This window comes from Nilaparvata lugens, chromosome 4 (assembly GCF_014356525.2).
Source record: "Nilaparvata lugens isolate BPH chromosome 4, ASM1435652v1, whole genome shotgun sequence".
NCBI classification, from domain to species: domain Eukaryota; kingdom Metazoa; phylum Arthropoda; class Insecta; order Hemiptera; family Delphacidae; genus Nilaparvata; species Nilaparvata lugens.
In genome coordinates, this window is record NC_052507.1 from 59,223,346 (window position 1) to 59,243,052 (window position 19,707).

Genomic DNA, 19,707 nt, shown 5'->3' on the forward strand with positions numbered 1-19,707 from the left:
CTTTTTGATGTTGAAATACTTATTTTTAAGATAAGCAAAGCAAGCTATTCATTTAGTATTTAGAACATGTTAATCGAGAGGATTTTCGCTCAATAATGGTGGAAACCTCAATCTCAATCAGGAAATAGAAAAATAATATTATATCAATTTACTCTGTACAATGCTTCTCATAAACCTGTATTGAATGTTATGTAATACCCTTGATTCTTATTCATATCTTAAAAATCAATAAAATATCATTCCACTCCACATAAATCACATGAACAGCTTTTGAAACTTTGATGATATGGTATGAACAGTAAATTATCAATTGAACCAATAATAATTAAATTAATTAACGGAGATTAAAAGTTGTACATCATAAGCTCAGTAGCAAATACATCATTGGTTCAAAATACCAGTGGTATTATGATAATGCTGAACTGTATGTCAGATTCCGATATGAAATCAATTCCACTTGGAAAAGATTTATTCTTCATTTATCCGGATCAGCTCGGATGACTGCACGCTAATGATTAATGAGCGTTCGGTGCGGAGTTTATCAAACGCATCCCGCTTTTCACGTTCTCAAATAAATGTGGTCTTATTATTGACTTCAATAGCATTTGATGTCGATTCTGATCTCGGATATTGGTTGTAATCAGTTTACTATGATGTGTTAACTGCTAGTTCATTGAACGAGTTGACTATTGGGTTACAATATAGTAATCAGCTAACATTGTAGCTTTTTACAATGTTTTTGATGTCAGAACAATAAATAAAACATAACTAACAACAACTAACATAACTAAGAAACTAAAATATAACTAAGAGTTACATGACTTGGAGTTGATTGTAAGTTTACTGAACAAGTTAACCATTAGCTGATTATTTATTTACAACACTGAAATCAGTTTACCTTTTTACTATGGTTTTACTTTAAGAAATCTGGACAAGTTAACTATTAGTTATCTACAAGTTGACTGAAGAAGTTAACTATGATATTACTAAGTTCATTGAACAAGTTAGCTATGATTTAATAAAATGAGTAAAAAGACTGAATAATCTACGAGTTCTCTGTAGATGACACAATAACTTGACTATAATTTGATCGAACAAGTATACTGTTCAAAAACTAACTTATATGGTCTAAACTAAAGTATAACTTATATACTTGGACTAATACTACAGATTATCATGAGTCTATTATGAGTTAACTCAACAAGCAAACCATGAGTTATTTCTGCTTTAATGAACTTTTATTACAAAAAACATAGCAATTCTTCTTCTATAACACGCATTTCTGTAGCTAACGGTAGACTTATATATAACCCTGGATGTAAACAAAAGTAGGTTATTCAATTTATCATTTACTTGATAATGGTTATTACAACAAATAATAGAGAGGCTATTCGATTATTTATTTACAATTTCGTGAATTATTCAAAGACTCGTCTGTTTGCTGCAACTTCAAAGCTGCTCATTGAAATATAGATTGCATCAATGCGTTTGCTGCTTCATGGCTGTGATCATGAAATAGTTGGTTATTTCGATCGATACGGATGCTATTTGCAAACTGTAAATAAAATGACAGCTGGAAGCTCCAATTGATTACAATAGAGCCATAGATAAGTGAGATCAAATAGACAAAGCTTTTTCTGTGGACTAACGTTCTTCAAAAATGTTCTCTCAAAATAAACGGTATTATTTTGCTCTCAGTCTGGAAGTAGATTCATTTTTCAAACATTTCTCATTCATGCCTCCCTTTAGTTCGAATGCTCCGCTCACGGTGGGCGTGTCTTGTTTTGACCAATGACAGCCTTTCACATTGATTGGTCAGCCAACTACCAATAGCATGGCTCCATTTTTAGTATGTATTCTGCTTCTCCATGTTTGATTATTTTGCTCTCAGTTTGGAAGTAGATTCATTTTTCATTCATGCCTCCCTGTAGCTCGAATGATCCGCTCACGGTGGGCCTGTCTTGTTTTGACCAACGACAGCCTTTCACCTTGATTGGTCAGCCAACTACCAATGGCTCCATTTTTAGTATGTATTCTGCTTCTCCATGTCTTATGTCTTTGTATACTAGAGATTGCTAATGGTGAAAAACTTTAACCAGTTTCTTGCTGGTTGAGAAATATGAGTGTTAGCGTCAACTTCCACTCGTTTCATTCATTGTTGATTCATTATTAGTAGTATATATTTGACTGTAGGCTTTTCACATCACAATAATAATTTTATCATCACTCATTGTCAAAAGCTACTAGGACAAAACCATCCAATAGCTTAGTTGTTCAACATCATTATTCATTAGCTATAAATAATAACTCAAAAAACCGGATACAATAATTGACTGAGCGAAGTGAGGTCTAAGATTCAAGTCGACGGTTTGGCATTTCTCTTAATGTTCAAATGTTTATATGTTCATATGTTGCACATTTAAGGCGAAACGCGGTAATAGATTTTCATAAAATTTGACAGGTATGTTCCTTATTTAATTGCGCGTCGTCGTATATACTTTGTTTTTGGAAATTTTGCATTTCAAGGATAATATAAAAGGAAAAAAGGAGCCTCCTTCATACGCCAATATTAGAGTAAAAATCAGACTATAGAATTATTCATTATAAATCAGCTGACAAGTGATTACACAGATGTGTGGAGAAGTCAGTCTATTGCTGTATTTCCATAAGGTCTATAGTTTCAGTCAGGTACTTGTGGATGAGAATACTGCGTGAGGTCTACTGTTCACAGAATTACTAGTATAAAGTGATCTATGAGGCTATGTTTGTGTCGATCAATTTATAGGTTACCAATAAACCATTTCCAAAGTAAACCAATATAATAAAGTGATATATGAAGCTAGGTTTGTGTAATTCAAGGAGTTGATGACTCTTAACTCAATTGGAACATAGTTTAAGAAGCCGTTAAACTTTTATTTGAACTTTGATCGTATCAAATGCGGCCATTTCTATTGCAGCGCTATTTGAAGCAGTTAAATTTATCCGAGGGTATTTCACAGAGTTTATGTTGGACCACTCTTGTTGCTCGGAAATAAAAACCGCCAATTAATCAGTCAACCAACGACAGCGCCGGCGAATTGCTTATTTGAGAGAGAGAGAGAGATTCATATCAAACTGTCACCATTTGAATGAGAGGCGATGGTCGTATTCATGAGGAACGCTGTCAGTATTCCTCATAATATAACATTGATATTTCCCATTCAAACAATGCTGACAGTTTGTAGTGGATTTCACTCCAGCTTGACGGCTCAATGCAGTAGCCATTTTCCCTCCCTTTTCATTCCATTACTCTCCCTTGTTTATTTGTTCTCTTTCTTTCTCATTTGATTCTCCTCTCTTGATTTATCTTCACTATATTTTTCTCACCTGATTTGTTTTCATTATATAGTTCCATTCTTTTATTATGTTACTATTAGTTTCATACTAATAATCATCTTTTATCTTGTATTTTATATTTGATGGAAAATAACATTTATTTATTTAGGTTCTCTATCAGGTTTATTCATACTGTAGGTTCAATTATAATATTAGGTGCTTAATTTGGGTCTATTTTGTTTATTAAGCTTTGTTGATTGCATTTAAAGGTTCTAGTGCCTTATGCACCATCAAGGTTTAACGTTAATCTCCGATTACATAAAGGTGCTACATTCCGGGTTTAAATGAACAGCTGATCAATCTCCGTTTAGATTGAGATGGTGTCTATTACAGTAACTTTATAACCATAATCATTATAGTTACGGTAGTGCCATAGCCTACTATAGATAGATTCAATTCAATATATATATATATATATATATAATATATATATATATATATATATATATATATATATATATATATATATATATATTGAATCTATTCTACTATAGATTCTACCCAAGTGAATTCACTTTTCTCGGCCTGAAGCTGAGCTTGACTGCGACGTTGCCAAGCTGTGCGCTCCAGCCTTTATCTAAAGTAAGCCATGGTAGTGCCCATGAGTTTGAAAATTTGAGAATATGATTGGACCGTGAACTATGCCAAAAATAATTATTTAGTCTTTAGTAAAAATTGATGTCTTACAATTCAAATTAAAAAATTTAAAATGATGTATTCAAATCTTTCAAACTAATCATATTCAGTACTTCACAAGTTTGGAAAAATCATTAATTATTATTTAAAGATAGTCTTTGAGATCTCTTTTTAGTCCAGGCTAATCTTGTACATCGTACATCAGCGTATGGTCCGGTTCCTAGGCCACACTTATTAAATCCGATGAACCATTAAATCCATAGGTTCAATGGTCCATTAATAAGTAGTTTTAATAAGTGTTTTAGAAACAAAGCTTCCTTGCTTCAGGAGAATTATGAAGTATACAGTACAATTCTTATCCAGAAAATGAAAAATCGAAGCACCCTTTTAAAACATTGACTCACAACATGATTCAACATTAAAGTCATTCTCAATGAGTGAATGAAATATACAGCATTCTATTCACTCACTTGAAAATTACATTGATGTTGAAAAATTTTGTGAGTGAAAGTTTTTAAAAAGGTTACTTAGATTTTTAATTCCTTGATAAATAAGAGTAGCCCTTACCATAAGGTTAATACAAACAAAAACATCTCAAAATTAACCAACTTTGATTTCACCAAACAAACCTCGGTGTCGACAGCAGTTCTCTGTGTGCCACCGACTGAGACCCAATTAGATTGATAGGCAAAGTTGGATACTTACTTCCCAGTAGTCTAAAAAAAACTTTCGAAAACCTTCAAAGTTGGCTGAAACAAAGATTGGTGCGAAAAGTCGGCAACAATGAAAGGTACATTGAATTTGTCGGCAATTGAGCGTGCAGTCATTAGGCCAATGCTGAGAAAATGACGTAGTTGACCTTGTATAGTTGCACTCTGGTATAGTGAGTTTCACTTTATTCTGTCAGCATTGATTGAATGGAAAGCATTGATGTTTGCTATAGGGAATGCTGACAGTATAAATTGAGTCTCCGTATAAGAATATTGCAAATATTTCATTCTATTATTGTGAGATTCTCTTCAATCTTGCAGTATTAGTTGAATACGAAGCAATGGTGTTAGCAGTAGGGAATACTCTGACAGTATAAAGTGAGTCTCACCATTCCATCATCCTGATAGTATGTGAGTAATATTGGTGCAAGGTGGATGAGATCATCGCTGAAAATTCGCTGCTATCTTCAGTCTATGAGAAAATAGATGTTGACTTAAAGTTACCTTGTGCATGTGGGCGAACAAGGCAATTTATCTTTCATAATTTTCTTTGAGCGGATTTTTAAGTGGTGACTACCACAAGACGTTGTTCGACGAAAAATTCGGAATGGTGAATACTTTGAGTAGTATTTGAAAGATTCTAAAAACATCCTGATCTGAGTAAGGTTTTGTTTCCTAGGCAACCAATCAGAACGATTCTGATTTTCGGTTGTTGGACAACCAATCTGAATAATGAATTCCCAAATATCGAACTTACTGTCTGAAACCCAAGAGTTACAATGGAAAAATATAACAGATTATGGAATAGTTTTCGTATATCATTGTTATAGTAATTGTTTGGTATATTGTGATTTCAAATAGAATAAAACATGTTGAAATATTATCATAACTCATTCCGTTCATAATAACACTGTATATGTACATTAAGACTGAAATCATTACAGTTCAAAATAGGATATTGATTATGTAGAATAATGTTGCTAAATGTAGCTAATAATAATGTCTAAACAATAGCTAATAATGTAGCTAAAGTTAATGTGGCGCAAAGAGATGTTATGGTTCGAATTCCTCCTAATCGCTCATTTAAATGTTTCATGTTCAATTTTGTTTTCTCAGTCAGTTTCTACATGGATGTTAGATGATCATATTATTGACCAGCAGGTAACCCGTGCTCCGCAACGGTCTGTTTAAAGGACTTTAAAAACTGAAAACTTTACGTACCGTACTGTAATCTCGAGGAACTGACAAACTGAAAACTTTACGTACTGTAATCTTGAAGAACTGAAAATAGGTTTATAACCGTTTCTATACCGATCTAACCGTTATAACCGAATCTATATGCAAATTTCAAGTTAATCAGTTCAGTAGTTCAGACGTGATGATGCGTCATTCGTGAATTTCCTATCCCGTACATGAATAAGCCGATTCTTTCTTTTATCATGATATTATAGATCAGTATTTTGCATTACAGAAACAATAATCCTAGTTAGCAACGATCGCGCACTAATAAAGTACTTGATGCAATACTGCATTCAGAATTTCACCGTTATTGGTATAACTTTATCGCGTAAACCGCAGTATAAACTAGATTCATGTTTGGTACAAAACTAATAATAGCCTAGCACGCCAATACCCACCATTTGATAGCTATTCAGTTGGCCAGCATACTGATATGAGCATTTCGACCACCATAGTTCTAGCTTGAATTCTTAATGATATGCATATTTACTACTATGTTGTATTCTGTGGAACGGATATCGGAATGAGTCCGTGTAGAGAATCATCTCGAAACTCTCAACCATCAGGCCCTATCACAATTTGGTAATTGGAGTGGGTACTTTTGTGCAATTTGAACCATTCATATCTGAATTGGTGCAATTAACATTGTCTCCATTGTACTAAATTGTGTGCTAAATGTCCCATCCTGTTTTAATCAAGGTTGTATGGAAGTTTGTACAGGGATCTTGTGTTATGGTGAAATTTACTTCACTAGGTTAGCATTGGTTGAATGTGAGAAATACTAACATTTATGAGTAAATCACACTACAGTACTTCATATTTTTGATGATAGTGATCTTCAAATTCTTAGATCTCCAAATGGGAATAGAATGGGAGGATGCATCGCCATAGGTGAATAGAATGGTTGTTGGAATTGAGTTGATTTGTTAAATTATAATAAATTCTTTCAACAAGGAGAAGAATGAATTTGATAGACATCCTTTGATTCATTTATTTATTGGTACAGGCGATAGACAAAAACTGTTCCAATCCAGAATTTTGGTGAATAGTATTTCGATATCTCAATGAAAAATACTTGAAAATTTTAGCAATATAAGAAAATAATATAATTTTTTATAGTGGTGAAATTTGTATTTTCCATTTTAGCAAATAAATTTTATTCCTAAATTTGAAAAATAACGGTTGTGTTTCTCACAAGACCTACAATACATTCAAATTATTATAGAATTATAAATTTACAAGCCTAAGAGCTTATGTGGGCATCACCCTCAGTATTATAGTCTGGTATCGAGAAAACATAAACATACATTTCCATCTAACGAGTAGTAATTTTGAAGAAAACAAACTACTTTTTGTTTCTAGTATGTTTCTTAAACCTACATTCCAACAATTCATCAATGAAGAAAATATTCAAGTTCAACTGAACTCACTCATTTTTGTAAAACAAATTCAATCAATCATTGAATAATATAGTAGGTAGTCAACCATTGAATATTGTATAGCAATAAAGCTGCCTTCTCTCATGCATGAATCTTCTCGCTCAAAATCAATGCACAATTGACTCTAATTCATTGTACCATCCGTTGTTCAATGTGCCATTACAATGCAGTGAACAATTTTATTGGGCAATTCCAATTCCAATACTGTATCTGTGATGTGATAGCCTACAGGCTAGAACAATTAAAACCATCAACCAATCGCATCCATTTGATCCATTGTCTCACTAAACGCTATCACTTTGCTTGTTGCTCATACGGTCTATATTGTTTTAGATTAAAGTAATTAGATTGATCTATTTCAATGAGTTCCAACTAGTTCATTTATCTATTTATTCATATACAATAATACAATTCAGATAAAAACAACAGTAATTCGCCCAAAACTGCTTTTAACCTTCCGGTAGTCGATCCCTTCTCAATCACAGTCGCATGTTGTATTTTGTACAACATCCAATTTTCCAAGTGTTATGTACTCTGTTTACTGTCAAAAAATATTAGTCAATTTTATAATTACTTTTTCGATCTTCTTGGATCATTTTACGCCTATGAACATTTGGATGATTACCATTTCATAGCCCAATAAGGTACATCGAGCAAAGCCATCAATTCTGTGTTATTGGTTCGTTTACAGTCTCCGTATGCGTATACAGTCTTTCCCTATCTTATGCACAGTGCGACTTCTGCACTGTCGCGACTAAATGGTACCTAAAGACTGAACCATTGTTCGGCTGATACTGCAACTCAGTGGAGAGATAGGGGGAAAGTTTTGGAATGCATAGGTGATTCATTCACTGACACCACCCCATTCAATAGTTTTGTGCAACAAAAAAACTGACACTGTTGTACTTTTTAACAGCGCGACTGCCGGAAGGTTAACCTTAGTTTAAAATAAACTGTCCAGAGGTTACCGGTATATAGATTTCATGATATGATTCACACAATGATAATTATATGATTCAATAATAATTATTGTATGAATAGTGCAAGTTCCTATTAGGATTCACCCCAATAAATTATATATAATTGAACGGAACGACGTGTTGCAACCACTTTTTCATCGATAAATCATGAAACTAGTTTTGGTTGTTACACCGTTATCTCATATTAAAAACAACAAATGAAGCTATCACAATCACTCACTTATCGGGACATAAAAGAGAAACTTGATAAACTTCACCCTAATATGTGTCTCATTTATCGAAAAGTCATACGAAACTACAACTACACCGGTTTCAATAGAAAATTTGATATTGTGAAGTTTGATATATTTGAAGCTTTGTTGTTTTCATATTGTAAGGTTTATTGATTGAGTATATTTCAGTTTGTTACATCACGATCAATCTCCAACTAAATCACTATCAGTCATCAAACAGAAATCTGAAATATGATGCAGCACCTCATATACTGTGAATGGAGCCATATTATTGGTAGTTGGGTGACCTATCAAGGTGAAAGACTGTCATTGGCCGAGACAAGACATGTCTTAGCATGTATTTATTGTCTTAGCATTCATAATAATAACAGTTGAGAGGCATGAATGAACAAACAACAACAAAAAGTGGAATATTAAATACGAAATGAAAAAAGCAAAACAAATTTTTCCCTACCTCCAATATTAATCTATGTACACAGTTTTCCCTCACTCAGTTTTTTCACTTTCTGACCTACACACGTGTATCAAGTACAAGCCTCTTACATTGTCACAGATTCGTATCTATAAGCGTCATTGTCACCCCTACTAATCGATAAATCGATTTGAGGTGGCGACCTCCTTCTCCCTCTCACCAACAGCATGTCAAATTATATTCTCCTTCCTTCAACCAAATCACAATTAAATTACAGCTCGTTGTGATTGAATTCGTCGCTAATTTGTTCCCTTTCTTCCCTAACGATGTTTAGTTTCTTCCCTAATAATTGTTGTTGGGATTGTATTAGTTTAAATCTATTGGGAACTCTTTAAACCAACCGATGAAACGATTACAGGTTACTGTGATTGAGTGGCTCGCCCTTTTTCCTTCATCTAATAATATTGTTATTAGGATTGTTACACGCCACCTATCTTTCTATTTACTATTTGAATGTCTTCCAACAAAACTACAATTGAATGCCTCTGTCATTTATCTCACTCTTGTTTTTTATTGAATATTTCGCTATTCACAATGTATACGCTAATCACGAAATCAGCACACTTTTGACTCTTGATATAACAAGAGCAAATATTTATTTTGATGATAAGTGTTCTTGTAAAAAAATAGAATGAAGAATTTTAGAGATCATAGTTTGGAAGTTATACATTCCATTTCTCTGTCCATATATAACATGTCTCCAATTCTCTTTATCAATTGATTCCTAATTGTGTGTGTGCATGAGTATATATAATCATCGAATAAACAATATAATAATAAATTAAAATAAACAATATTGTTTATTCTATGATAGTAATTAATAGAATAGATAAATTATTTATTAATTTGTTTAGATTTCCGAGTTAATTTTATAATTTTTGTTCAATTTCCAGATAATCCAAGATGCCAGCTCCAGCACCTCCCCCCGCCGAGCCGGCACCCCCTCGCACAGAACTTCAGGAATTACAGTTGAAAGCAGATCAGGCCACAGATGAAGTGAGTAATAACATATTCTCAACAATTTTTTCGTGTAGTTTGAAGTTTCCAATAGAGAGTGTGCAGTTTGGATTATGTTGTTCGCTGATAGTTTCAACAGAGTAGTTTTAAATCTGGTCTAGAAAAAAATCTTATATGAATGATAATGTCTTTCAAAGTCTTCAAAATTTATGAAAGTATTCAAGTTTTCAAATAATTGTCCAATTTCAAGTTTGCCAAAATTCCATAAACTTGACGTCACCGAAAACGTCTTCCAAAGTTCTGCAAATTGAAAAAATAGCAATTCATTAAAAACTCTAAGTTAGCTTCCGCGTGTCATTCTTTCCTTCAAATAATCTTTCTTGGTGACTTGATACTATTCTGTCGTTATGTGACATATTTTGAAATTGAGTTCATCTGCTAACATCTCAGCAGACGATATATTTAACTTCTGTATTGTATCTCCTGCTCATAGACAGGATATTTTTCATTTTTATTTCCTGCCCTGTAGTTCTTATCATGCGATTCTTGTCAAAAACACTTTGTAGAACGTTCAAGCAAACCAAATTATTAAACACAATAAAAAAGCATATTCTATTGATAATTACTACAAATCAAACTATTCCAGCTTTGATGTAAAAGCTACATTTATAATATAACGATGAAATTCAACAGAATTTTCTCTCAATCGGTTCTTCATTATTTTACATTTTTACCATCAATTTATCTATTTCAATCTTTACCGAGCTTCGCTCGTTATTTCCATTTTCGAAATCAGTTGGATATAAATAACCATAAATAAACATAAATAACCAAATATAAGAATACAGAAATTGCTCGCTTAATATAATAGGATTACTTTGTTACTGCATTGTTAGAGATATTTCACATAATTATTTGCAATCCATCAGTCAGCTGTGAGAGGCTTCTTTCAAACTCTCAGTAAGCGTAAACATGTCACTGTGTAGACGTATTCATTGCTGAAAGAGAATGTTAAGCTATTTCCATTGCTAAAAGAGATTGTAAAGCTTCTACGTTCCAGAATCCACATTCACACTGAAGATGTTCCAATCAGGTATTCTCTGTAGACTAGTTACTGTGTAGACTTCTCTTGCTACAGAAGAGTGAATGAAAAAATATGGCCAAGTGAAACGGAAATAGGTCAGATCCGTTGATAAACGAGAGTAAAAAATCGGAATTCTCAGTTGTTTGAACCCGAGCAGTCAGTCTCTTCCGTTTGCGGTTTGATGAATAAGTTATTAACATTTTATATTCATTGGTTTGCTCAGTAATGCTGAGCAAAAGCTCTGAACTCAACTTTGCTCAAAGTGTTTTCTCATCAAAAAGTTATAACAGAGGGGATTCGAAGGAAGGTACTTCAAAAACGAAAATGTAGATATCAAAGCTCAAATTGGCATTTGCTAAATATAGATACTGCATTACAGATTCAATCAAAAGCTTTGAGATGTTTTTAGTCTGAATTGAACGATTGATAAATATTCTGAATTGATTTGGCGATAATTGGTGAAGTTATTGAAAATAAATATTGGATACTGATTGGAACAGAATTGAATCGAGCTCTGATGTGTGGAGTGGAGAGACATAGCAGAACAACGTTGCCGTTGCCTCTGTCTTGTCAATGCCTCTTATAGACGGTAGCTGATGCAGGTTTATTGATGTAATATTAACTTCATTCTCGTTTAAAATTATCAATCATATCTTATTAAGCAAGAAACAATTATATTTTATTAAGCAAGAGATTATATTATCCAATACTTCCTCAGTGAATCTCCATAATAAATATGAAATATTTTGTTAATCAATTATTGTGATACGATGAAATGAAATACTCATGGTAATTGGAGGATTTGGAAGTCCAAGCTAGCAACCTAACTTGATGAATCAGGTATATTGAATGAGTAAGCCAATGTATGGATATTGGTTGAAAGATCTTCAGTTTTTAAATTACATTTATTATCAATTTGATGTTTTAGAACTTATGTATTTCTAAAATAATGAGTTCTATTTTTAGTAAGCATAGTTACTTTTCCACTTTCTTATAATAATGTTCCTCATTGATGCCTGCTAAATAATGTAAGCCTGATCCTAGTGGCACCATGCAATATAACTCTCCTAAAACTCTTAAGAGCAAAATTTGTCTGATTCATTCTATCTAGTTTTTCACAGAATTTATTTATTCCAATTTTATCAATTTCATTACTACTAAAACCATCTCATTTACGATGAATTATGTTGTAATGAAAAAATTAACTCTACCGATAAGTAATTCTTTAAAGTCTCACGTCCAATACAGTTATTTGACACATGAGTTCAATATTTCCACGTTGAATTGGAGGTCATATCTCTGAATCCTACCAATCGATAAGAGGTCATAAATATACAACATAAATCTTAATTCAGTTTCAGTCCTGTATGGTGTTGTTTGAAACCTGCTAGCTACGCTGAACTCAGATGGATGACCTCTATTGTAGTTATTGCTGTTCTCTTTTATGACTTTTCCATCGATTTCCCCTCCCCTTTGCTCTCTCTCATTATCCATTTTTCTTATCTCCATTCATGATTTCCCATGAGACTGGCTGGTGTGGCGTGCCGTTGTGATTCCAAAGCAAATGTATTGCTTCTTTTCTCAAGCAGGTCTCTTTTTTATTTATGGTCTCTTTTATTTTCTCTCGTCATCATTGTTCTCCACTCTTTTGTCCCTGCTGTTTTCTCTTGTGTTTTCATTTTTTCTTATATCTCATTTTCTCCCTTTTTGGAGAAATCCCTCTCCTCCTTTTTCCGTTCTGAAACTTTATCAAACATCATACTTCTTCATCTCCTCATGATTCTTGGTTTTTTTCTCGTACCGTACTTCTCCACTTCACCTTCAATCCTTATCATTCTCAAGTTTCTTATTCCTCTTCATGCCATTATCATTTTTTCTCCTTCTAGCCATTCGCGATATTTTTGTTTTCGATCTCAATCTTCTCATCTTTCTTCCTTTTTTTATCCTTCTCATTGTATATCTAGAGTTATATAGGGATTCTAGTTCAGGAGATTTTTGATATTTGAATAATTGAACATTTTTGTACGAAATAGATAGACTTAAACTCAGCAAGTTTTATAAACCATCAATTGGATTATCTTTTCTGTTCATCTTTTCCAGAAGTATCCTTGTCTTTTTAGTTGTTCATTGAATTTTACATTTATGTGATTCACACGCTTTTCGTATCCAGAAATTTCTAACCAAAGCAAGTGGTTTATTTGTTGATTAAATCTTACTCTGTTACTTCTTACTATGAAATGTAATGCAAGCTGTCCTCTCAGCGCATTTCTATAATATTTCTAATAGATTTTCTCTCAAATAGAGATCATGAAATGTACAGCTCAATTGCATTACTCCTACTCCCAGCAACCTTAATCAAAGATCAAGTTCGATTGACGGTCTTGTAACTGCCTGTTAGACTCCTATGAAATGAGGCAAGTCGCTGACGTGGTTCCAGTTTCAAATGCATTTATTCTGTCTCGTTTGGATAAAAGAAAAACCTTTCAGTTGAGTTGTGTTGGGGGCGACGTACTAAAACAGTAGTACTCGAATGCCACTGTACTTACAGCAGCTGAAAGCAGTTTGGGACAATGCTATGCATATTTATGATAATAATTGTTCGCTCCCTTGATGCAAATAAAGTTAACCGTATTCAAGGCTGAGTTGTACTATTTGTGCTGCTTGATTTAGATAAGAATGAGAAATGTTTCATGTGAGTTGTGTCTGAATGATAGAAATATGGTTGCTAAAATGAATAGTTTTATTTTCAATGTTTAAAGTCCTGATTCCTGAAATACAATTCATCAAATTTAATCAAATGGGTAAAACCTATCTCAATGGGTGTGGGCATGGGACGGTCAAGCGAGAACAATACAACTGCGAGGCCCTTGGGCAGGTAGATTAAGCACATTTTCGACCCTTGTGCAATGAAGCATAATATGCCCCCATCCTGTTACGTTTAGTAACGTTATTCAACACTTAGCATTTAGAATTTAGAATTCTACTTAAATTTGGAAAAATATAGCTCATTTAGAAAAATGGTTGAATTTCATCATTAAGGAACACAATTTTGAGCCAATTCTAAAATTATCAAAGAACAATATTATAGTGTAGCTTCACTATTATTTTACCTAATAACGTACTCTATATTATGTAGAGTAGTATAGGTAGAATCATAAAGGGTTTATAGTATGGTGTATAATATAGTTTAGTAGCTTATATAGTATAGTCATAAAATAAAAAAAAACATCAGGACAAGGCTCTTTGGGCCGCTGATTCCATGGATTAATTGGGCAGTTTTATTATATATGTCAAACAATCAATGTTGTTTGTGACCCAGAGTGATAGGACTTGAGCATCACTCCGTAGTGGCTCAGCACAAGTGCGTTTGCAATTTATCATAATATGTGAGTGATAAGGGTATATCAATGTGTAATGCTAGTTTTTACGTTTATAAAAGTAATGATGATAAACAATAAACTTGAAGAAAATAGATCATCAATGATGAACTAACAAATTGTTATATGCGATTGGAATTTTTTAATCTAATTTTGTAGTGCTACTTGATATTTTTCAATCGAAATATATATGTCGTGCTGTAAGTTGCGGACCAGAGTGTTGGGTTTTGGAGTAAATTTTGAAAATATATTTTATGCTGCTAAAAATATCTGAATGGGGTTATAAAGAGATCTATTGTTGAATATTGGTTGAACATTGACATGGGTTGACAGTTATTGTTTCAAATTCCACCGGCGTTGAAGGAGGGGTATTGTTCTCTCCTGACCGTTCCATGCCCCCATCCACATAGGTTTTATCCAATCAAAGAAACCCCTCAATTTAAAAATCCTGTTCAATTTTAGAATCCTTAAATGAGAGAATTTTCAGAGTTGATTATATTAAATCTCCACTAGTGCTGTGAATCATATTATTTCTGAAAAATTGAAATTTGACTGTATTATTGACTGAGGCTCGTAACCATTCTTATTTGTACTTTCCATTGCTCTCCCCATTACCGTTTCTGAAGCTTGAGGCATGTCATCTGAAGATGTATTACTACTACTACTACTACTACTACTACTACTAATAATAATAATAATAATAATAATAATAATAATTATTATTATTATTATTATTATTATATTATTATTATTATTATTATTATTATTATTATTATTATTATTATAACGAGTGACCTGGCTGGCTCAGGTCTGGTGTCAGAGTTTTCAGGTCGCAACTGATCAATTTCAGGGCCTCTGACATGACCTAACGACTGCTTTTTAGGCAGCCGGGACCGACGGCTTAACGTAATGTCCATCCGAAACACGGATATTACTATTGATTGAACTATTAGGTATCATGATAAATGGAAGCATAGGCTAGTATGCTCATTCTATGTTATCATCGTCATGATTGAAAAGCAATATCAAAAACCAGTCACAGTGTGATACAATAATTTATCTTGTCTACATATTCATACGTTGCATGTAATCATCATAATTGTAATTTGTAATGCGACTTGTTCGGAATTGTTAAAAATCTTAATAATTTTTTAATATTTGGAGTGAATTTCGTCATATTTTCGTAAGAATGCTTTCTATTCCCTATTGCCCTTAAAAACACAGGTTAGGTTAGATTAGATTAGGTTTGGTTTGCTTGGGATAGGCTCTGGGTTCGATAAGATTCAATAGGATTCCATCCTGAGTTGAATAACATTCAATTTCTCATAATCAGAACATTTTACCATTCATTTATTTATTATTATTATGTGAGGATTGTGAAGTTCAAATACATCTTCCAGTTTTATCCAGATTTAAAACTTTCAATCCATTATCAGCATAATTTGCTAGTTCAGTCGAAAAATAAACTTTTATTTTTACAGTGTAGCTCTGTTGTGTTTTTAAAGGCAGTAATTTTTGGCTCGAGAGGTACATTACCAGATTACCATTTCTCAGATAAGGGATTTTCCGGCACATTTCTTCGTTGCAAAAGTTTTAATCCGTTGAACAGAAGTTTGCAAAGCTTTCTTAAGCCGCATGCTTCACTTGGATTTTATTTGCAAGCTGCTGCGAAAGTCTAACGAATTCTCTTTTTCTAGAGGGATTTGACGGTTCTGTTAATTATTACTCCATGTGAATGATTTATGAACAATTTAGTTCCTGAAATTTCTATTCAAATTTGATCAATTATATAACACTTCCTTTTAAATTTATCACTACAATATGATTGTATTGTATCGAAGTTTTTTAATAATTTGGTATTATAGATAAGTTCTTGAAGAAACCAAATATTATGTTTTTCTTCTTTTATCCTCAAATTCTGTTCCGATTTCATCGAATTAATATTGAAAGTTTGTGAAGAGAAAATTTGAAATTTCTGTAAATTAACAATAAGAATTCGAAATGATTGGAATCTTCAAATTTTCAAATGATCAGATATCAAGGATAGCCTTTATGGTTAACAATAAGAGAATAATTTTTTATTTTCATCTAGAACTGACTATCAATATTAATGTCAGAGAATATCAAGGCAGCCTATTATAGTGTTCATGTTACTCAATTAGATAAGAAAATTGCTTTTAAGAAAAGATTAAATTCTCAACCATAAAACATTTCATATCAAAATTAGTTTATTTGCCATGAAATGGGCACCTTATTATATTTCTCTCTCTTGATTTTTTATATAGTAAGGTTTTCAATTTAAAATCCTTGAAACTCATTCTTGCTCCATTTTTAGGTTCTAATTAATTGATCAATAGATTATCTATGAATTCTAAGGCTTTAATAGTATATTTCGCACCTAGGGCCGAAAATGGGACTTTTCTGGCTCGAAATCGGTTTTCAAGTCCGAGGCCGTAGGCCGAGGACTAGAAAAGATTGAGAGCCGGAAAAACATTTTTTGCCCATGGTGAGAACGTTATTTTTCGCCACACAGGAAAATAAACAATATACATATATGAGAATAATTGTCTATTATAAGCACTTCCGAAAGCAAAAGTGGAAGGTCATAGCTCTAGCAAATCTGAGGTAATCTGAATATCAAGAAATTGTCCAAGTATTTTTATTTTTTATTCTGATTTGTCTAAATAACCTAAAAGATTATGTTCAATTATGTAAGAGTTTGAGTTTATACTTTTTATTCTTCCAAATGACAATAAGATGATAAAAAATCATTTTATGATTTAAACATTTTATGTAAAAATTTTACCGGCCTGTTCAGAAAACAATCACTTTCGGCCTCCATATGACGCACGTAAACCAGCTCATTACATCCAAGTGGGGCGAAAAAACTATTTTTGTCATTTCCTATTTTTCTTCCCCCAATATAGATGAAAATTACTCCGCCTTTGTTATATTTTCTTACATTTTCATTATTTTCGGGCTACTGTACTATAAAATTTAATCACCCTACAAAGGTAGGTTATCTGACGTTGATCCTTGCGACAGTGTGGTAGCCTATCTGTATTATTGCTACTGGACAGGTTGAAATTATTTTCGAATCTGTACTGCAGGTATTCTGATGATTAAACATAAATCCAACTTATTTATCATGAAATATTCTGATATTGATTAGACTAACAGACGAAATTTAGACTACATTATTTTCGACATTGCTGGGGCTGATATAATTTTCATATTTACTCTATATTATTAACATTACTGAGGATGGATTGCATATTATTATTTTGTTCTTTTGATGCCAATTGGCTCACTGCAGTATGCTGATCGATGACTGAGTTCAAATAGTTGCAACAGACGCCGCTAGAAAGAGCAGGGTTCGCAAATAGCTGTTGCCCAAAATACGGATGTACCTCGTCCAAAACACCTCATGTCAACATGTAAATTGTTATTATAATAATCGCAGGTGAAGGAATCTCGTTTGAGGTTTGGGAGTCATCTATTCCTCTAACTTTGAACTTGATGTCGGCTTGTACAAGGGTGTGGGTAATAGCTAATAGCAGGAATGATACATATGAAGTGGATGGATTAACAGTTTTAGGTATGTTTCAAACGTTGGGAAGTGATTTTGGAGAAGTGATAGCTGTCACTTAGGGAAGCTGGCTCCAATAAGTCGCCATACAATAATTATTATGTGACCAGTGACAGCGTCACTTATATATATTACACTGTTACCTATTTTTTGGACATGTAATCAAAATTTGGGAATGGAATAGTTTTGGGCCAAGCCTGTTGTTCCTTCCCAATCATATTTATATGATTTGTTATTGTATCCACGTATAAATAAATAAATAAATAAATAAATAATGTGAATGATTTAATATAACTGTTGGGTCAACCTATTCCCATCACACTGCTGTGACATAGTCCTATGACATTGAAGGGTGAAAACCCTTCCTTACTTTCAGACTGCGTTTCCATTGACCGCAGTTGTAAATGCGGATTCCTGCACATCAGTATAGGAATCAGTGACCGCTACAATGAAAATATAATTCCCATTGGTTCTAACTCAGCTATTCTCATTCAGCGAGTATGAACAGTCCCATTAGAACTTATGGGAATAATTTTCTCACTGTACCGGACACGTTCACTGATACTGATATGTGGGAATCCGCCTCAATCCGACAATTTTTTAACTAACTCTGAAAGCATCCAACTCTGTATTCTTCAGCCAAATCCGTTCATTATTTGGAGCTATCGGTAATTATGCGTCAGTCAGCGTGAATGCGAAATCCAATTATCTCGTTGTGAACGCCCGGCCTAATGGTATTGCGAAATTCGGCACCCTTAGCACCACTAATTTATTGACTTCTGACGTCATGGGGTAGAGATAGGTGGAGTTTACAAATTATCCGTTAGATAGCATTAGGGATGTTTTGTTGGTTTTGAATCAGTTTTTCAAGGAATATATTCCTAGAGACACCCGTCACTTCTCTTTTTTAGAGATTTTCAACATATCTTTCATACAACTTCTCAGTTTGCATTTAATTATAGGATATTGAAGACAAAATTACACTTGTTCAATTAGAAATTAGATATAAGAGGAATACAGATGAATAATACAGAGAAAATACAGAGGAATGCAGAGTAAAAAGATGGAAACGCTCAATTGAGAACTGTGTAAATAGTGTACTGCTATACAGAGTGGGTGAAAAGTCCGAGAACGGCTTAATATCTTATACACAAAGGTAATTTGACGGTGGGTGTGATTGGGGATCCTACTTAAATTGAAAAAAACTACATTACTATTACTTTAAAAACCTGATCCGCCATATTGAATGCAACTTTATTTTTTTAAATAGGAAGATGGTCATGCGATACATGATTTCGATAAGGAATTCCAAGAGAAAATGAATGGCGATATCTCAAACCGTTTCGAAGATATTCACGCTATTGATAAATGTTATTCAAAGCAGAAAGGTGAGAAAAAAGTCTGAGAACGGCTTAGTATCTCATAAAACAATGTGATTCCAAGGTGGGTGTGATTGAAGGTCCTACTCAAATTGAAAATACTACTTTACTATGACTTTACAAATCTGGTCCTCTATCTTCGATCCGCCATATTGAATGCAACTTTTTTTTTTTAAATAGGAAGGTTGTCATAAGATACATGGTTTCAATACGGAATTTTATGGAAAAATGAATGGT

At 33.1% G+C, this 19,707-nt stretch overlaps 1 protein-coding gene across 8 annotated transcripts in view; it reads left to right on the forward strand.

Moving 5' to 3' along the window:
* LOC111056971 (synaptosomal-associated protein 25) overlaps positions 1-19,707 on the forward strand; it is a 99,283-nt gene that overhangs the window by 32,886 nt on the left and 46,690 nt on the right. For all 8 annotated transcript variants that reach the window (XM_039426026.1, XM_039426029.1, XM_039426031.1 and 5 more), the window contains one exon: positions 9,978-10,080. In XM_039426026.1, the coding sequence (XP_039281960.1) occupies positions 9,988-10,080 (93 nt within the window). In that variant the 5' untranslated portion in view covers positions 9,978-9,987. The remainder of the gene's footprint in view (positions 1-9,977; positions 10,081-19,707) is intronic.